We start from the raw sequence: 18,863 nt of genomic DNA on the forward strand, positions 1-18,863 counted from the left end.
CATCGTATAGGCGAACTTCGGCACTCGATTGCCACTGAGATACGGCAATACGAAAGATAAACTAAACTACATTATTCGACATACGATGCGATAAGAAAGAGCAAAACAGAGAAAGGGATGAGGAATGAGGAATGAGGCATGAGGAACAAGGTTAAGCCAACAGAGGAGTGGACAATGGAGTGACGGGAGAAGAGTCAACATTCACATGATCCATATAACCCCAACCACATACCACATCGATGACAAAACAGATCCCAAGATGATATCAGGGGCTACGCCTCTCTCTCTCAAATGAATCAATAAAATGCAATCGCAACCTTGGCAAATGGATCGTGGAAATAGGTCCTTAATCTGTTTTAATTTTCATGCAAAACCACGTTATATATTCGGTTAAAAAAGCCAATTCCCAGAAATAGTCTCATCTTCACAGAAGATTTCTTACCAGAATATTTTTGAATTTTCAGAGTTGCAGATCACCAGTTTTTTTTTGTCATGAAATCCCGGAGATTTCTGGCAGATGCAAATGCAGATTTAACCAATTTTATGGACAATAGATCCTTAATTTTCTGAACAGCAGAGCATTTCTAAATTCTCAAAATGTCCCGACCCGATTTGTGAGTAGAAAAACATACCTACTTGTAATTGTTTCTAAACGTATCTTAAAACGTGCTAAAACCAAATGCATATCCACATATATTCGAGCAATTCTATCTTTGCTCTACAAAAAGGCTTTATTTAGACACTAATTAGCGGAGTACTTCTAACGAAGTGCTTTCGTTCGACAATTGTAAGGAAGGCGGCGCTAAACGTCTACTTATGAAGTTTCCTCCCCTCTCCACACTCCACCCCCCACGCCAGCTCCTACTCGAAAGCGCCTCCCTTCGCTGAAAATCATATGACAGCCGAGAGAGCAGGCAAACCTTCCCCCAATGCCCCCAGCACTCGCCAGAGATGGCCATCCATGGAACTCTGAATGTGTTAATTAATTTCAATTAGCAATTAACGAGCGACTCTCTCACAGAATTATTAAATACTTCAATAAATATATGTATAGCGCAAAATCGAAAATAAAAACCAACACAACAGCCATACACACTGGTAGATTTCTATGGAAATTTGTGGAGCAGCAGCAGCTGCCATAGAGATGAATGCATTAAAAATAGTGGAAATATATGTTATAGTATATATGGAAAAAAAATCTATGCCAGGGTGTTAGCTTTTGGGTTGCAATAGCAACAGCTTTTGATATACGTTACCATAACGATAGAGTCTAGGGGGAGGCAGGGGTTCTATAGCCAGGGAGGGAGAGAGAGTGAGAGAGAGAGCGAGAGAGACAGGGGGCTTCGATCCGTGTGCTGTCACAAGGTTGGATGGATAATTACAGACATGAGTGCACAGGTAAATTGCAATAAGTTGACTGCACCAACAATAGCAACAGAAATAACAACAAAAGCAACAAAAACAACAATAGCAAACAAGGAAATTGTCAGGCACGAAAACACAACACAAAACGACAGAAAATACGAGACTGTACTTAATTTCCATTTGTCATTTCAATGCGTTAGATGGGAATAGTGTAAAACAGAGAGAGAGAGAGAGAGAGAGAGAGAGAGAGACCCAGAGAGTGGGGGGACAGATGGACAGTAGTGCATTCAATCCATTGAAATAGTGCCTTGACTTTATTCCACCCCCCAACAGAAACTCCAAAAAAACCAACAAACAGAGTAAATACTTCAAAGAACTGTAAAAATACTGATAGATACTAAAAATACTAAACAAAAACACTGAGTAAAACCAACAAAAATTTCGGAATTATTCTAACAAAAAATTACTTTAAAAAAGTACACACAAATAAAATACTGAATAATTCCTCAAAAATACTACAAGTGTAGAAAAAACAAAAAAAAAAAACCTTTCGCTCTCATTCACATACAACAACTGTTGGAGCTCCTCTCGGAGTTGTATAACAGTATTTAAACGTATAACAGCTGCTTGAAGCTTCATTGAATTTCGAAACAAATTTGGTATCCGAGATCCGATCCAAAATAATCAACAGAAATGGGTCAAATTTTGTTTCACTTATGGACATGGAATACACCCCTTAAAGTCGTCCCCCCGCCCCCCTTTCAATCCCGCCCCATCAATCTAATTGTTGCTGTTATTGAAAGCGCGATTTTATTCAATTTTTATTAGCTAGCAACAGCAGCAGTAGCGCGGGCAGCGCCAGCGGCAGCAGATGCAAACAGCAGAGGCAGCGTCTGAGGGGCACACACATAGGCTGGCTGGCTGGGTGCCTCTATTCTCTATGAGTAATTTAAGCTTCGATCCGAGAGATCTATCTATGTGCAAACACGATATGGGGGCGCTTTTAATTGAGAGAATCAACAGCAAGTGAAAAGTGAACAAACAATCGAGTTTCATGGTACATTTGGGAATCAAAACAGAAACGCGTTCGTTGACCACAAAACAATTATCACAAGACTTAGGAAATACATAGATCTATCATGTATTTGTTTTTCACAAATGTATCTCATAGGCCCATGCACCACCCTCGCTCTTGCCGCCCTTTCCACGCTTTAAGCGAGTACAGATATATGAAATTGTTGATTAGTTGTTAATCAGTCACTGACTGACGACTCACACCATCGAAATAAAAAAAGAAAGAAAGGGTTTCCATTTCGCTGGTCGAAGCTTTTGATACCCTTCTTGACATTCGTTATGCACGGTATGTATCTATGTATGAGTCATATGGCTAGATCTCTTGATTGTACCCTCTTTCCCTTAGGAATGAGTCACAGAAGACAGGGCACAGATAGGCATATACAACTTGGGTATTCTTCTTTTCAGTAGTTCAGTATTCTAGGCTTTGCTAGTATTTTTTGCGGTATTTCTAGTTTGGTTAACACTTATTATTTGTTAGTATTTTTCTTATTATGTTTCAGTATTTTTTGAAAAACTTTTAAGTACCTTTTTATGGTATTTTCTCGTATATCTCCTGTAAAAATTAACTCAAATTAGGGCAACAATTCTCCGATTCTCACGTGCTCATTAACCACAGCCCCAGATAATCATTGTTCGTCGAATCAACTCCTTTTCGCATTCAAAGAAATGTTTATTGTAGTATTGATACCCAATGAATCTTTCGTCTTTTACAGAGCTGTGTGGAAAAATCATCATACCCCATGCAACAGGGTACACGAAAAACAAACCAAAGTCCGTCGAAAGTTGGGTTAAGCGTGGAAACAAAGGAATGCCACATAGCGGAGCAAAATTCCGAGATATATAGTATATGCAAACATATGAATATGATATGTGTAAGCGGTACAATTGTATGTGGGGCATGTGGAAGAGGAGTGAGCACCGGATGGAAAATGGAGGAGGAGTGGGAAAGTTTCGTAAGCGGCCAAGATGGCGCTGTCTGCGTAACGAACGATTCGACTATGCTATTGATTCGCATGGCAGTAGCCCTGCTGCTCTTTATCGCAGGGTACTCTATTATTATGCGGGATTCTCAGTACTCAATTCGCTGCCGTTGCTAAAGCTGCCCCTGATTACTAATCTACAACATAGGAAAGCCCTGCCCCTAGCAACAGGGGAAACCAAAAGCCAAAAGCAGAGACACCCTGTAGCCAGTAGCCTGTAGCTTTTCTTTGGCTATTGTTTTGTTGCCACCGCAATTCAATTGAAATCATTTATGTCAATTTACAATAAATAATACCCAAAGAATACAGAGAGAATACCGACACTTTATCTCTCTCTCTCTCGCTCAATAAATGAAATTGCGAGTGCAAGTGCGATTGCGAGAGTGAAAATTGCATAATTGTACAACGAATGAGCGACCTTCGCCTTCGCTTTTGCCGGCAGCCAAAGCACTACCATCACCATCGCCATCACCATCACCATGACCATCACCAGAAAAGGGCAAAAACAAACTATAAAGTTAATCGGAGAAAATGGTATGCTATCGGGGGTATTATGTACGAAAGCGGGAGATGTCATAAAGGGAGTCAAGGCGGCGGGAGGGGGCGTTGCATCGACTGAGCGAGAGCTAAGGTGAAGTGACATTTGAGCGACAGAGGGCAGAGCAGTTCCAAGGACACGCTGGTCTCTTGTAATGTACGAGTGTATCCTTTCATCAGCCAGCAACCTGTCACGCACAGTCCTGACAGTCACCCACTTCTGCTCAACTCCCACATCATTAACATATAAATGCGTAGAACGTTGAGCGTGGAGCGCAGCTCCATTCAGCCATGGGCTAGATACAAATGTATCTGTCAGACAGAGGCCAGGCTCGAGCGGCTCAAACGCGTTGCATACTAAGCTACGAGCAACAAGTACGGAACGCCAGAGAACAAGGTAAAACAAGTCACAGTCACAGTCGCAGCCACAGCCACAGTCCCAGCCGCCGACGCGCGCGACACAAACTGCGTCATCCATGCTAGGTATATACGTATCTATGAGATGTATCAGTGCCCGTGCACATGTATCCGACAGATATGTACATCCCGAATGAACGAACAAGCATATGTAAGAGCCAAAGAGACAAAAAGGCAAAAAAAGGCGAAAGAAAAGCTGAAAAGCTGAACGGCGTAAAAAACGAAACAAAGCACATTGACTGCACACAACGCCTCGTATGCGCAATTTTCATTTTCATTAACAAAGAAAGTGCCCCGCTATACCCCAGCACTCCCCGCCCGCCACTGTTTGGGAGGGGGGAGGACACACAGAGAGGAAAGCGCTGGAATAGGAGGTGTTCAGGGGGCGGTAGCATGCCTTTTATTGAACTTCCCATAGTCATCACCGTGGCCGTCGCTTGGTTCATTCAACCTTTTTACTGGAATAAAAAAAATGCCACAAGATGTGGCAAGAGAAGGAAGCTGCTTCTCTCTCCTTCCCTGTTCTAGCTGTTCTATCTGTGAGACCTTCTGCCCCAAGGATTGTCACGGATGGTTGTGCTGCCATCATTCATTCCGAACATCTGTAATATATAGTCCCCCATCGCTTACCCTCCTGCCCGGCTGGCCCTTGGCTGCTTCGGCTTCTGCCCATTGATTGCGCCTCCGTCCTGCCACCTCTAGAATGTTCTGTGTTTTGGCCCCATTCCCAGAGTGTGGGAATGCACCCAGCATTCTTGTCAAATGGTGCAACTAATTTAAAGACACCTGCTGCCGCATGTGGGGGCGTGTCACCTGAATTCCTCCACTCTCTCCCCCTTCCCTTCTCCTTCCGGCAAAGCGTGCCACGCGTAGGACTAAGCCATGTCCTGGCTGTACGTTTTGCATTTCATGTTCCATGCATTTATAATTTAATCCTATTTACCAGGAGGCACACGCGCTGTTGCTGTGGCTGTTGCTGTGGCTGTTGCTGTGGCATTACAGTTTTGCTCTGCGTCCGCCTCCTGCCGTATTATATTTCCCGTTGAGGGGATCTTATGCACGCGCCTTTCACTAAACAGCAATTTCCTTTGCACAGCAGAAAGATTCAAGCAAAATGTGGAGGCGTTGGCCATTTGAGCTCTTCTAATGCGCTAATCATAGAGGAAGCTTGCAATTCAACTTATGCCACAAAAAGGGAGGCAGGCACAAACTTAAGGGAGGGGCAGGGCAGGAGTCATAGGCACCGGGCAATGCCAGGAAGAGGCATTTATAGCGCCCTCTGGCGTTGACCCACAATATCGAGTACATGCCCCCAATGTGTGTGTGTGTGTGTGTGTGTGTGTGTGTGCGCGCCCTTAATAGTGCACATGTATGTGTGTTTGTGACATGGAATTTTTATGAATGACATTGACCGACCAACAACCAACCAAAGGAAGACATATAGACCGACCGTGCTTGTACACTTCTTAAGCCACCCTTTGAGCGAGCCCCCCTCTCTTTCTCTTCTGCTCTCTCACTCTCGCTGCTCTCAGCGGCACATCGGCACAGCGCCATTCCGCCTCAAGAATCTCTTAAGAAGAACAAAAAAAACACACAAAAGTGGTCTACGTCTACGACCATAGCACATGGCACCACCGACAACAAAGTACAACACAAAAAAACTGTTATAAACCAGAAACCAAAGCACATTTTTGTACGATTTTTATGGCCTGGCAACAAACGCGTGACGCAGAAATGAAGGGCTGAAATATTGTGAGATACTCGAGGAGGGGCAAAACCGGCGGCGGTGGCGGGGGCTTATCGTGGTCTCCGTGTCAAATGCAGTTTATAGGTGGAAAAACGTTAAGATAATGTACGGATTATACAATCTTCGCACTCGAATGGTAGTTTTGTCGGCGCCTAAAAGGCGGCATACGAAAAACCGATTCTCACACACGCACAACCCCATACACACACACACACACACACACACACCCACACACAGATGCGTAGGATTGAAAAGTAAAAGTCTTTTGGAGTCGGTCGGAAAGAAAGGTTAACCTTTAACCTAAATCGCAACTAAAGAGCGCAACAGTTTCTCGTGCGCTCTTTGCTTCGGGGCATACGCTCCTCTGTCATATGAAAGAACTGTTATACAGGCCGTTTGGTCGCCATGTGGCGCGCCAGCGGCTACCGGTTTTTCAGGCTTTCCCTCGGCAACAGAAACAACAATTCAGAAAATCCCACCCCTTTAGACGATAGATTGGTAGGGGGTTGGTTTGCCCAAATCTCTGTGTGAGAATTCCTCCTCGATTGTGTTCTCTGCTCGACTCTCTGCTGTTCAATCAGCTGTTCAGTTCAGGCTGTACGAGAACCAAACCAAACCAAATCAAACGCAACGGCAACCCTTGCAAAGCCAAAGGCACATCATATACCTGCAAAGCCAAAGAGAGCTACAGCTAGCATTCACCTGAGAGAGAGAGGGAGCGATAGAGAGAGCTTCCTCCACATGGCGGCTCGTGAGAGTGGAGCTTGCGCTCTGTGAGCTTGAACTTCAAATGCATTCTAACACCGAGAGACAGAACGAGAGAGAGAGAGACATTCAATTTTCGCATTTGTATTTTTTGTTTTATGCTGTTTTTACAACGTTTTTCAAATTGTCTTTGTTGCTGCTACTGCTACTGCTGGTGCTGGTGCTGCTGCTGCTGCGAGCTTTGTATATCGTATAACAGTGGCAGTGGCACTGTCACCACTGCTGCTGCTGCTGCTGCTGCCGCCCCTTGGCTTTTGGTTACGTCGAATTTTCATTCCGCAGCGAACGGCGCAGCAGTCAAGAACAGAACGTGGAACATTGACGGAGAGACAGAGACGCGGAGCGACGTGTGTTCTGTGTTCCTTATTATTTTTGTTGGCATCTCTCTATATATCTCCACCGCCAGCGCCAGCACCAGCACCACCACCACCCTCCTCCTACCCCCACTCGTCTCAAGCGGGCAGCACAAAGAAAAAGTCAAAATTATTTGAATTGAAAATTGCAACAAAAACCAAACAACAACAGCTGGGGGTTTGGTTCGAGGCGGAAAATGCAAATGCAGCTGAAAGTGTCCGGACGCGTGAATGTTGTGTGTTGACGATGAGAACCACGTAAGCTCGGCGTGAGTGTCCCGTCGCCCTCACCCCTACTCCCCCCCTCCGCCCCTCACCAGTGCCGCGTGTGGTGTGGTTCTTCTGTGCTTCACCGCCGCTCCGACATTTATCGATCACAACGCCGCTTCTTCCGTTAGGCGGAGGACGTTCTTTAAACCAATACTTAATGCTCAACGAAACTCAAAGACACCAATAAATTATACAATTGCAGTGGCAGTGGCAGTGGCTATTACGACGTACAGCGCTACGTACCTATCCTATCATCGAGAGTACCGTACGTACGTACACGTACAGCACCCCCGAAAAACCATCAGTGCCGAAAAGCACATGAACTAGAAGCAGAAGCAGAAGCAAAGGCAAAGAAATAACCAAATTAAAAGCAAAGACAGAAGGCAGCAGAAAGAGAAAAGCAAAGAACAAAAAAAGAAAGAAAAAAAGTGCAAAGTAAGGGAAATCTCGAGAAGGAAGGAAGCTGAAGCTACTACCAAAACAAAACATTCTGCCGTGACCTCAGCGATGCAGCTGCAAGTGCAACGGTAAAACAGAAGTAAACCAATAATAAAGCAAACAACAAGATATAGAAGCAAAAGCACAGCACAAAACGTGACAAATTGCAAATACAAAAAACAACTTAAAAATCCGCATAAATAAATATTCGAAAATATTTGAAAATCTAGAAAAAATATTCCGATTCTCAATAGAAGCACAAGCACAACGCGTGACTTGAGATAGTTTTTAAAAGATTTAAAAGTATTAACTAATTTTTAGTGTAAAGCTCAAAGTGCACATAGACCGAGAAGCGACGCGAACAGCAGCAGAAGCAGAGACCTTATAGATATTTTGAATATATGCACACGGCCTACGCCTATCTATCGCTAATAAATAAATAAATTTATTTATCAAAAGTAAATGAAAGCAAAAACAAAACTCAATAACAATTGACAAAAACAACAGCCAGCAAGCCAGCCAGCCAGCACACACACACATAACGGCGCATGCAGTCGCAGTAAGAGCCAGAGAGAGAGGGAGTGAGAGTAGAGCCCAATATTAGAAAAGAGCGAGTGCAAAAGCTTGGGAGAGGGAGAGAACAGTGGCAAAACGCTTGCTGCTGCTTGCTGTCCGAGGGGGTGAGCCAGAGAGCTACAGAACGATAGCGTGAGAGAGAGAGAGAGAGAGAGAGAGAGAGAGCAGCAGACAAGATAAAAACACAGTCAACGTCGGCAACGAAATTCTCGACATCGAAATCGACGTCGACATTCGGCATCGGCATCGGCACAGGCATCGCAGTCGAAAACGGGAACGGGAACGGGAACAGACGAGGCGCGGGCGCACACACTTCTTCCTCCTCGCGTGTTGCTTCTCCAACCATTCTCTCCTTGCACTTGCACTCTTTCCTTTCACTCCGTCGCGTGTGCGTGTGCGTGTGCATTAACGGAATAAACGCATCAGAAGTACCGCTTCAGCATGTTGGATACCAATGGCGGAAGTAATACCGCGGTGTCGGGCAACTCTGCGGCACGCCTGCGCAAATTCGATAGGACGGACAGCGAGCTGGCCTGCGAGGAGGCGGCCCGCTTGACCGCCGAGCAGAACGACAGTCCAGAGGACGAGAACGACGAGGAGAACGAGGATGAGGACGATGAGAGCGAGTATGGGGAGCTGCCGCCACCGCCGGACGGTGGCTATGGCTGGGTCATCTGCTTTGCCAGCTTCATGTGCAACATGATCGTCGACGGCATTGCCTACACTTTCGGCATCTTCCTGGAGGAATTTGTGGCCTACTTTCACGAGGGCAAGGGCACCGTGGCCTGGGTGGGGAGTCTCCTCTCCGGGGTGTACCTTAGTGCCGGACCCATCGTCTCGGCGCTGGCCAATAAATACGGCTGTCGAGCGGTGTGCATCGCTGGGAGCATCATTGCCTGCATCGCCTTTGTTTTGAGCACTTTCAGCAATTCAGTGAGCATGCTGATGGCCACCTATGGATTCCTGGGAGGATTCGGCTTTGGAATGATCTACCTCCCGGCGGTGGTGGCCGTGGGCTACTACTTTGAGACGAAGCGTTCGCTGGCCACGGGCATTGCGGTGTGTGGCTCTGGGTTCGGCACCTTTGCCTTTGCCCCACTCGCCACGTACCTGCTGGAGGAGTATGGCTGGAAGAATGCCATCCTCATCTTTGCCGGCCTCATCCTCAATTGCGCCATCTTTGGCGCCATGATGCGACCCCTCACGTACCCCAAGAAGAAGAAGGTGAAGCCCCTGATGCAGCGCATGTACGAGGAGAAGCAGCTGCAGCTGGAGCGTGGCTCGTTCGCGGGTTCGCATTTCATGGTCCAGCTGCCGGATGGCACCATGGAGCGGAAACTCAAGATGCCCCTCAACGCAGACCCTGGCGTCCATTCGAGCCTCAACCTGGAGCTGATGGCCCAACAGGCGGGCGGCCTGCATCCCGTTTCGACGCTACCAACCATCACCGAGTCCAAGGTGGTTGATGTGCACCACAATGGAAGCGGCGCCCAGTCCCCGCCCAATGCCGACAGCAATGGACAGCTCTCTGCCGGTGGCCGCGGGGGTCGTCGGCCGCATCGCAGCTCCGAGTCGGATCACAGTCCGTACCACTCGCAGGATGGCGGACCCATGACCAGGAACGCCTCGCAGCCCGCCTTTCTGGCCAGCGACCATCAGGGTCTGCCCAAGAACGGTTCAGTGCCTTCATTCAATCGCGTGCGCAAGACCTCGGCATCGGAGCGCTTTCAACCCTCGCTGGCGGCCATCAGAGCCTCGTCCCGCCACGATCTGGAGGCGGGAACTGGCGGAGATTTCACCACCTCAAAGATGTCGCTCTCCCAGCGGCAGGGCAGCAGTGGGAGCGGCAAAATGGTGCGACCCATGTCCCGCAAGGACATCTTTTACTCGGGCTCTGTCACGAACCTACCGCAGTATCAGTCGCAGAAGTCCCTGGCTGGCTATCGAAACTCTGTTCTGTCCCTCACCAAGTACGAGAAGAGCATGCAGAGTGTCCACAAGTTGGATCCCCTGCAGGACGCCGAGAAGCATCGCGAGGAGTACGACCTGTGCCCGTGTCTGGGCATCCCCGATTCGGTCAAATCCGTGGTGAACACCATGCTGGACGTGAGCCTGCTCAAGGATCCCGTATTCATGCTGATTGGAGTGTCGAATATCTTTGGCATGGCCGGACTGTACGTGCCCTTTGTGTATCTGGTGGATGCGGCCAAGGAGCACGACATACCCAAGAGCGATGCCGCCATGCTGCTGTCCATCATTGGCATCACCAATACAGTGGGTCGCGTGTTCTGCGGCTGGGTGGCGGATCTGCCGCAAGTCAACTCATTGCTGCTGAACAACTGCTGCCTCCTGGTGTCGACCATCGCCGTGACCCTCACCCCCCTGTGCTATAGCTACTCGGCGTACATCACGATGTCGATATTCTTTGGCCTCGCCATCTCCGGCTACATCTCGCTAACGTCAATTATCCTGGTCGATCTGCTCGGCCTGGACAAGCTCACCAATGCCTTCGGCCTGCTCATCCTGTTCAGGGGATTCGCTGCTCTGATCGGCACCCCTCTGGCCGGCGCCATCTACGACATAACGCACACGTACGATCTGCCCTTCTACATGGCTGGCGCTCTGTTTGCCATCTCGACGGTCACCAGCTTTTTGGCCCCCTGCCTGAAGCGATGCAGCCCCTCGGATGAGACGCCCGTCCATGTCGAGACCCTCACGCCCATCGATGAGGAGCAGGATGAGGAGGCGGAGGATGACGAGGATCAACCCATCACCATGGTGCCCAAGATCATCAAAACTCTGGCCAGTCCGCAGCAGGAGGAGCCGCCACAGCCGATGTTCCCGCAACAACAGAAGAAGGCCCCAGCAGCAACGACATCGGAATCAAAGCTCTAAGTATTCGAGAAGGAGATGAGTTTTGGAGGGGGGCGTGGCACGGAAAAGAGATGAATTTACATACGAAAGAGGGCAAACGCCAGGGGGAACCGAACCTATTGAAAGATCCAGCCAGATATTTTTCTAAAGCTTATATACAGAAAGCGGGTCGATAGATACGGGAAAGAGTATTGTAGAGAGAGGGGAAGAAAGAGAGAGAGAGAGAGATCACACACACACAAAAGTAAAACCTATATACAAGGATCATAAATATATATACATATATATATATGCATGTACTATTAAAGCCCCAGCAGCAGCGGCAGCAACTATTACCAACAGCAGCAGAATAGAGGATTGCCTCATGCTGGAATTTCTACAAGGAACTTGGCTTTAGCTTTCAGATAAGATTCCGGGGCGAAGGGGAAATACCTTCGGCTTTTATGGCTACTAATTAAAATTAATATTATACGCTCATAAATCATTACAACAGGAAAAACAAACAAAAAGAACAACAGAGAAGAGAAGAAGAGAACCAGAAGTCGAAAGAAGAAGCAACCCTGGGGTAAACTGATATACTAATGATATCCATTATATAGTTTTGCAACTGTTATACAGCAACAAAAACACACAAAATATTTGTATGAAATAATTTTTTTTTTTTTGTTATTAAAGAAAAACCTTACGATTACTATTATTACTATTAAAGATTTATGAATTTTGTGTACTAATAATTATAGGAATTATAGTTGTTGTTGTTAAAAAAACGGCAAGCTGTTATAAAACAAAAAATGTGTCATTGCAAAGTAGCGAGAGCAAACGAACGTGTAACTGTAACGAGTAACGAGTAACTGTAGCAAAGAGTAGTGCTAGAAGTAGTTGATGTATGTATGTTTCTGTAGCAGATCTAGATCTGTAGGAGGCCCGAATAAAACTTAAGGCGAAGTAGAGGCGACGGCGGCAACAACTATTAAAAACTAATAAATTTTATATTTTTTAAGAAAACAAAATGCTACAAAAACTAAAGCAACACAAAACACACACAACAACAAAAAAAAGACGAAAAAATGCAGCAGCGAAACCACGGAAAAACCAGCAGCAGTACAGCAAACATTAAAAAAAAAACAAAAACTAAAATTGTTTTCAATTTTAAAAATTAATCTAAAAATAAAAGTAAAAATACAAATTTTATGTCTCATTTTAAAAACAATTTCACAGCTAAAAAAAAACCTGAATAGAGAAACATCAGAGCAAAGCAAAAAAAAAAACAAAAGAAGAAATGCCAATCAACAAAAGCGAATATACAAAAAAAAAAAAATCTTTCAAGTCTAAAATAAATGTAGAAAAGTTTTTTTTTTTTGAAGGCTTGTTGTGCCTTCTGTTATACTGTTATACACCGAGAGGAACAAAGAGGTCGCAAAAAGAGAAGAGAAAGAGCTGAGAAATATATAATGTGCTATACGTTGAAGTGTTATACATAAAATATAACTTTTTAAAAACAAATATTCAACTCAAAATATTTAGAAATCCAATAAGCAATAAGCGAATGAAAAATATTGAACCACGCTGCTACCAAAAAATACAAAAAAAAACAAAAAACTACAACAAAAAAATACCACAAGAAATATTCTAAAACGAAACTGTTATACGCATAAGAATGGGGGTAAGAACCAAAAGAACAATAACTGTTTGAGGAGATTGGAGAGCAAAGGAGAAGATCGATGAATAGTAATAAAGAAATTGCCATACATTTTAACAAATTCTCTAAGATATCTTATGATATATTCCTTAAATCAGGCGGAAGCACATGTGGCGCTGTTTATAATCTGTTTTAACGAAACACTGCTCTAAAACCCATCGATCAAGACCCGATAGAGCAGATAGTGGGAAACCTCACTCTTTCAGACTTAAAATGTTGCATTTATCGGTAGAGCTGGAGCTCTACATTCGAGGGCTCTTCGTGGGTGTCGTGCGCCTCCGCTTGCTGGGGACAGAGCATGACTCCGAGGCATAGAAAACCTTCTCGGAGCCCCCATTTGATTAGCCTAATCAATACAATAGCCCAGGGGGCTGGCTGTAAGTTGAGTTATGTATGAACATTACTAATTGTAGAGGCCACACGGCCGTATCGAGTATCGATATCGCCTATCAATCTACTAGTCTATGGCCAAACACTTGGGTCGCTGCTATCGGCCGCTATTTATACGAATGGCCCGAGAGACCAGACCAAGTGCTACGAAAACAGCAATAAAACTGACATGTTCAACGAAAGGGGAGGCAGGAGAGTGAGAGAGCAACAGCCACAGCGACAGCGACTGAAACCCAATCAGTTTGTCAATTCCAGGCACTTGATATGTCTATAGAGATATATACGACCCGTGCAAGTGGTTCGATTAACCATAAGGGCAGAAGATCCCTTTTTGTCGCATGATTCTTGCACTTCAAATAGGGAATGCAATTCTCAAAACTGATTAATAATTAGTTTTCATGACAAATCCAGGCCGAGTAGTAGCGTAGCTGTGTATAGGAGTGCAGTGTGGAACCACCACAGCTTGGACTCTGCCTCAGCTCTCGTTTTGATAAGCGTGCAAAACCAACGACAAACAACAAGACGGAAGCCACTTGTGCAGCTGATTATAGAAGGGGTAAATGCAACGCCAGCGGCACCACCAACTCCACAAATGGGCAGGGGACCAACAGGCAAAGCCAAAGCCAAAGCCACTACTGGCCTAGCAACAGCTAGACGTGCGATATACTGCCTGATGACAATGTTGTTTATTTCTGTGGCTCATGTGACGGGGCAGTGGCTCGGCGGCTCCACTTCACCTGCCATAACAGACACACTCCATCGAACGACCGTAAGCTGAGTAGAGCAGCCGCGGCACCAGTGGCAGCGGAGCAGCGTGAAAAGCAAGAGTAAGCAAAAAAAAGTAAAACAACAACAGAAAAACAAACTGCATATGAACACGACGTTATCGAAGGCATGCCATGACAAATTCCAAAATACAAATGGAAAATGCAATAAAATATAAAAGAGAACTGAAAAGAGAAGCCCGAGCAAGCCGAAGCTTGGATATGCTGCCCGAAGATGGGAAAGTCCAAGTCTTAGGCCTTACAAGTGGCTCTGCCACATCGATGCACCCCATAGGAAGGGGCATTATCATTGAGTGGAACAATTAAATTCTTATCATCGAACAAATTGAGTTTAGATTATGAAAAAGTGATTCGCCTCCCACTTGGCAGTAACTGAAAATGGGAACAACTCGAAAAAATAAACACAGAAAGAGCCAGCCATGAATGATATTGAGACCCACTGTATGTATACCCCACAAATAGTGTCAACAAAAAGCATTTGCATTCCATAATCTATTATTGCAACAATTGTCTGTGTGGTGTGGTGTTGCACTCACCCAGCTGATCCTGATGCGCCGGCGGCGGCGGCGGTGGCTGCTGCTGCTGCTGTTGCTGTGGTGTCGGTGTGGGGGCTTGCGATGGCTGCGCCTGAATCATTTGCTGTGGCTGCTGTTCGATGGCCACTGTTGTCGGTTGCTGCCATTCCTGCCCCGCCTGCCACTGTGGCGGTGGAGGCAACATGGCTGCTGGTCCGGCTATTGGTATTGGGGCTTGCCATTCCACTGGAATGGCTCCAGGCGGTGCAACACCGCATTCAGATAGCTCATCCACGTACTAAAAGCCAAACGGAAAGAAAATTAAGAAAACGAAGGTGAAATCGAAGGAATCATCGCTAACCTGTTGGGCTGGACCAGCTCCCGGGTGAATGGTCTGCAGGGAGGCCATCTGTCCATCGTCGTAGATTTGCATGACGCTCATTTGGTGCTGCATCTCATGGATCGACGCCTCGTAGACGGAACAGCTGGGGCTCAGCATGCTGCCCGTTTCCGAGGAGGGCAGCGAGAAGCTGTTGTGGTTGAGCTCATCCCCGAGAGTAGGGGCCCCATTTGGATGCGAGACCTGCTGCTGCTGCTGCTGTTGTTGCTGTTGCTGAAGCACGTCGGCGTACTCCTCCGCGTACATGGGGCCGGCATGCCAGATCTGTGGCATGCCTCCATCCGGCTGCTGGCCACGCTCATCTATGCCGCCCGCCTGGCTGCCATCCTCGGGCACGTATTGGTACTCCTGTTGTGGGATGAGATGCTGGTAGACGTAGCCTCCCATGCAGTTGTACATGGCAGCCGGATTGTACATCATCGGCATGTAAAGCGGGGGGCCGGTGGCCTGCTGGGCAGCCGCTGCTGCGGCCGCGTTGGGCGGACCCTGCAGGGCCGCATGCTGCGGTGCAAAATAGGTAGCGGGATACGGCCCGTAGGTGTAGTGATGGGGCGCGTAGTAGGGAACGGGCTGCATTTGACCTTCGGGCGGTCCGGCAACCAGCTGATGGTCCGGCTGGAGCTGCATGTTGGGCGTCCCGGCGCCGCCGCCGTCCGGCTGCAGTTGTTGCTGTGGGGCCAGAGAAATCAGCTGTTGTTGCTGCTGCTGCTGCTGTTGTTGTTGTTGCAGGTGACGTGGTCCGTGGTAGTCATTGCGTCTCAGCCCACCTCCGCCACGGGCGCGCCCACGTGCACGTCCACGGCCACCCATGCCAGGATTATGCGGATTGGGACTGACTCCCTGGGCAGCCAAATTAATAGGCAATGGCTGCAGTTGTTGCATCAGCGGATTACCCTGCAGAGATAGCAATAAGAATAGTTAGTGGGGAAATTCATTTTATAGCTGTTTCGCGTCTGATCACTCACCTGCTGGTCCTGTGGCATGTCCCCGTGGGCCATGTAGTGGGCCTGTCCTCCTCCGGGTATGTAGGCGGGAACCGAGTGCGACCAGCCATGCAGATTCACATTGGCAGTGACATTGTTCACATAGACGTTGCTCGGAATGGGTGCCTGGAGCATGGCTGGAGCATAGTGGCCGCCCGCATGCGGATGTCCTCCATGGGCGGGCATGTAAACTTGGTTGTATATCGGCTGTCCGGTGGGTGTGAAGGCCTGGACGGGTGCCGCCATCACGTTATTATTGTTGTTTCCGGCGGGAGACACCACACTATTATTGTTATTGTTGCTGCTAGGAGGCTGCGGCGTGGATGGATTCGACACGGGTGTGGTTGCAGCAACTGGCGGTGGCTGCGGCTGTGCTGCTGCTGCTGCTCCGGCTGCTGCGGGTGCCGCAGTGCCAGCTCCGACCGATGATGGCGGTGCCGCTGCCTGCTGCGGCTGTGTTTTCTGCGCCATTCTTTGGGAACCTCAAGTACTTGGCTTGCTCCGTTGTTTGTTCGTTTTGGAGGGGTGAAATGAGTCTCAAGATTCGCTGCAGGCGTCAAACATTGAAGATTCGGTTTGCTGTGTAACGTACGAATGAAAGAGAGAAAAAACACATCAACGAAATGCAGGTTTGAGGTTACGGAGAGTCCCCGCTACCGGAACATTTGCGCCGCCAGCGGTCTGGCAACTCTGCACAGCTGTCTTGGAGTAATAAAAAAATCAAATAAACAGACCTAAGGGCGGCGGAGAGCAAGAGGCCATGCCGTACGGCAGCGGTGCATCGGTTTCCCGGACTATGATCAAAAGTGTACCATAATTAAAACAACAATAAAACCACCATGCGGCCGCGGCGGCGTTCAGACTTTGTTTTTTCTATTCACTATTAAACTTTCATGCCACACACACTCCCTCCCCAATTAGAGATGAGCGAAAAAAAAGTCACTGATATCGGAGTGTGTAACAGGTTCGGTTCAAAGGGTTATATTTTTTAAATATTCTGCAAGTAATTTAATTAAAATGGGAATTACATACAAACACCGCTTCACTTGTGCTGCGATTGGGAGTACACTTATTTATAGTAGAATAGCACCCATTTGGTGGCAAATCACATCTGTCACTGTCGCTCCACCGGACTCGCAGAATCGCAGCATTACTCATCTCTGCCAAACACAACACACACGAACAGAAACATGCACGAACACGCACAGAAACACACAAATACACATGTGCGCGCGTATGCCTGTGTAATAAAGGAAATTAGAAAATATCTTCAGTGGCAGAAGAAAGGCGACACTTGCCACCAGCTTGAATCCGAGTGTCGAAATTCTAGCTAATTCGAGACGTCTGCTTCTTCAGGCGGCATGTTCTAGCTTTAGCTTTATGTAAATGTAGCCAGGCAAAAGCCAGGCGGTCGTCGCCGGATTCAACGTCCAATGGCGACCGAAGAACACGTTGAAACGAGAAAAGAGAACGCTGAGCGCTGAGGAATGCGAGGCGGCGGCATAGCGAACAAGAGGGCGTGGAGGGGAGGAGGCTGGGTGGAGAAGGGAAATGAGTAGTTTATCGAACGTACCTTTTGTTGAGTCGCCAATTGAAATCAATTTCGTAGCAATTTGATCATATTTTATGCGTGCGGGCGGCCAAATGCGGCACTGAGATGGCCTGGTGGCTGCTGGCTGGTGTCGCGGCGGCTCTCTCGTTCGCTGGCTCTCTTCTTTTTCTAATGACACGACCACGACGATAATTCCGCAACTCTTTACACGCTTCTACTTCGTTGCTCCAATTAACAATGTTTTTCCACCGACGGCCACCGCACACGCACAAGCACTTGGTATGTGTTAGCACAGTACTTTATTATCAATTGAGATTAAATTTTATTTAAATTTATTTTTTGTGCAACAAACGGATTTATTGTTCTTTAGCAGTGTGACCGCGGACTTAAGGACTTAAAATATACGGTCTGACCTCAGAAATATACCGTAAATATACTAACGAATTATTTGCAATCAAGTTGCATCATATTCGTCGTTTTTGATATTCGGTTATTACAATAAGCTAAGACCCTCTGCTCTTAACTGATAGCTTAATCCGATTATTAAATTAATTTCCTACAAGATTGGTTGAATTTAAGTTTTCCTCTTTATTGCATTGCTTATAAAATAAGGTTTAAGCAAAACCGGTCAACAACAATTTAACTACATTTTCATGTAATTAACAAAAGCGTGTACGTTTCAAAAATTGTTGACCGTTTTTTTGTCATAAAAGCCTCATGGAAGCGCCTGTGTGAAAAACTTCCGTTATTCACTTTTTGACATGCCTTTTTTCGACATTTTCGAAAAAATTGTGATTTTGATGCCAAGCGATCAGGAATTCGATGCTGATTACGAATTAATATTCGATGTGACCTGGGACATGTCCCAAATTGGCATTTTTACACGGTATCTTAATTGGTGCATTGCACAAGAGGGTGAGTCCCTAACACGTCTTAAAATATACTGGAAAATACTACTAAAAGTATAAATTTGCAAGGTGTGTGAGCTAGACAGTGTGTCACGAAAATCAGTGTAACCTCGGACTTAACGATAAGACATCGATGTATAAGAAATCTGCCAGACCGTATGGCTGCAGGGTATACCTTGAGTTGGCAGCGCTAACATTCAAATTTCAATTTGACCTTAAAAAATTTAAATTT

At 46.6% G+C, this 18,863-nt stretch overlaps 2 protein-coding genes across 2 annotated transcripts in view; one reads left to right on the top strand and one right to left on the bottom strand.

Annotated features, from left to right (window-relative positions):
* Nucleotides 1-18,117, bottom strand: part of LOC108151382 (nuclear receptor coactivator 6) — a 24,006-nt gene extending 5,889 nt beyond the window's left edge. Inside the window, exons 1-4 of the mRNA XM_017279946.2 lie at nucleotides 17,745-18,117; nucleotides 16,154-16,750; nucleotides 15,150-16,082; nucleotides 14,810-15,086 (exon numbers count right to left, since the gene is read on the bottom strand). Coding sequence (XP_017135435.1) covers nucleotides 14,810-15,086; nucleotides 15,150-16,082; nucleotides 16,154-16,642 — 1,699 coding nt within the window. The 5' untranslated portion in view covers nucleotides 16,643-16,750; nucleotides 17,745-18,117. The remainder of the gene's footprint in view (nucleotides 1-14,809; nucleotides 15,087-15,149; nucleotides 16,083-16,153; nucleotides 16,751-17,744) is intronic.
* LOC108151380 (monocarboxylate transporter 1) lies at nucleotides 7,152-11,643 on the top strand. Its single transcript, XM_017279944.2, has 2 exons — nucleotides 7,152-7,510; nucleotides 7,714-11,643. Exon 2 carries the CDS (start codon nucleotides 8,967-8,969, stop codon nucleotides 11,418-11,420), a length of 2,454 nt encoding a protein of 817 aa, XP_017135433.1. The 5' UTR covers nucleotides 7,152-7,510; nucleotides 7,714-8,966; the 3' UTR covers nucleotides 11,421-11,643.
* Nucleotides 18,118-18,863: the final 746 nt, after the last annotated feature.

Source organism: Drosophila miranda, chromosome XR (genome assembly GCF_003369915.1).
Source record: "Drosophila miranda strain MSH22 chromosome XR, D.miranda_PacBio2.1, whole genome shotgun sequence".
NCBI lineage: Eukaryota > Metazoa > Arthropoda > Insecta > Diptera > Drosophilidae > Drosophila > Drosophila miranda.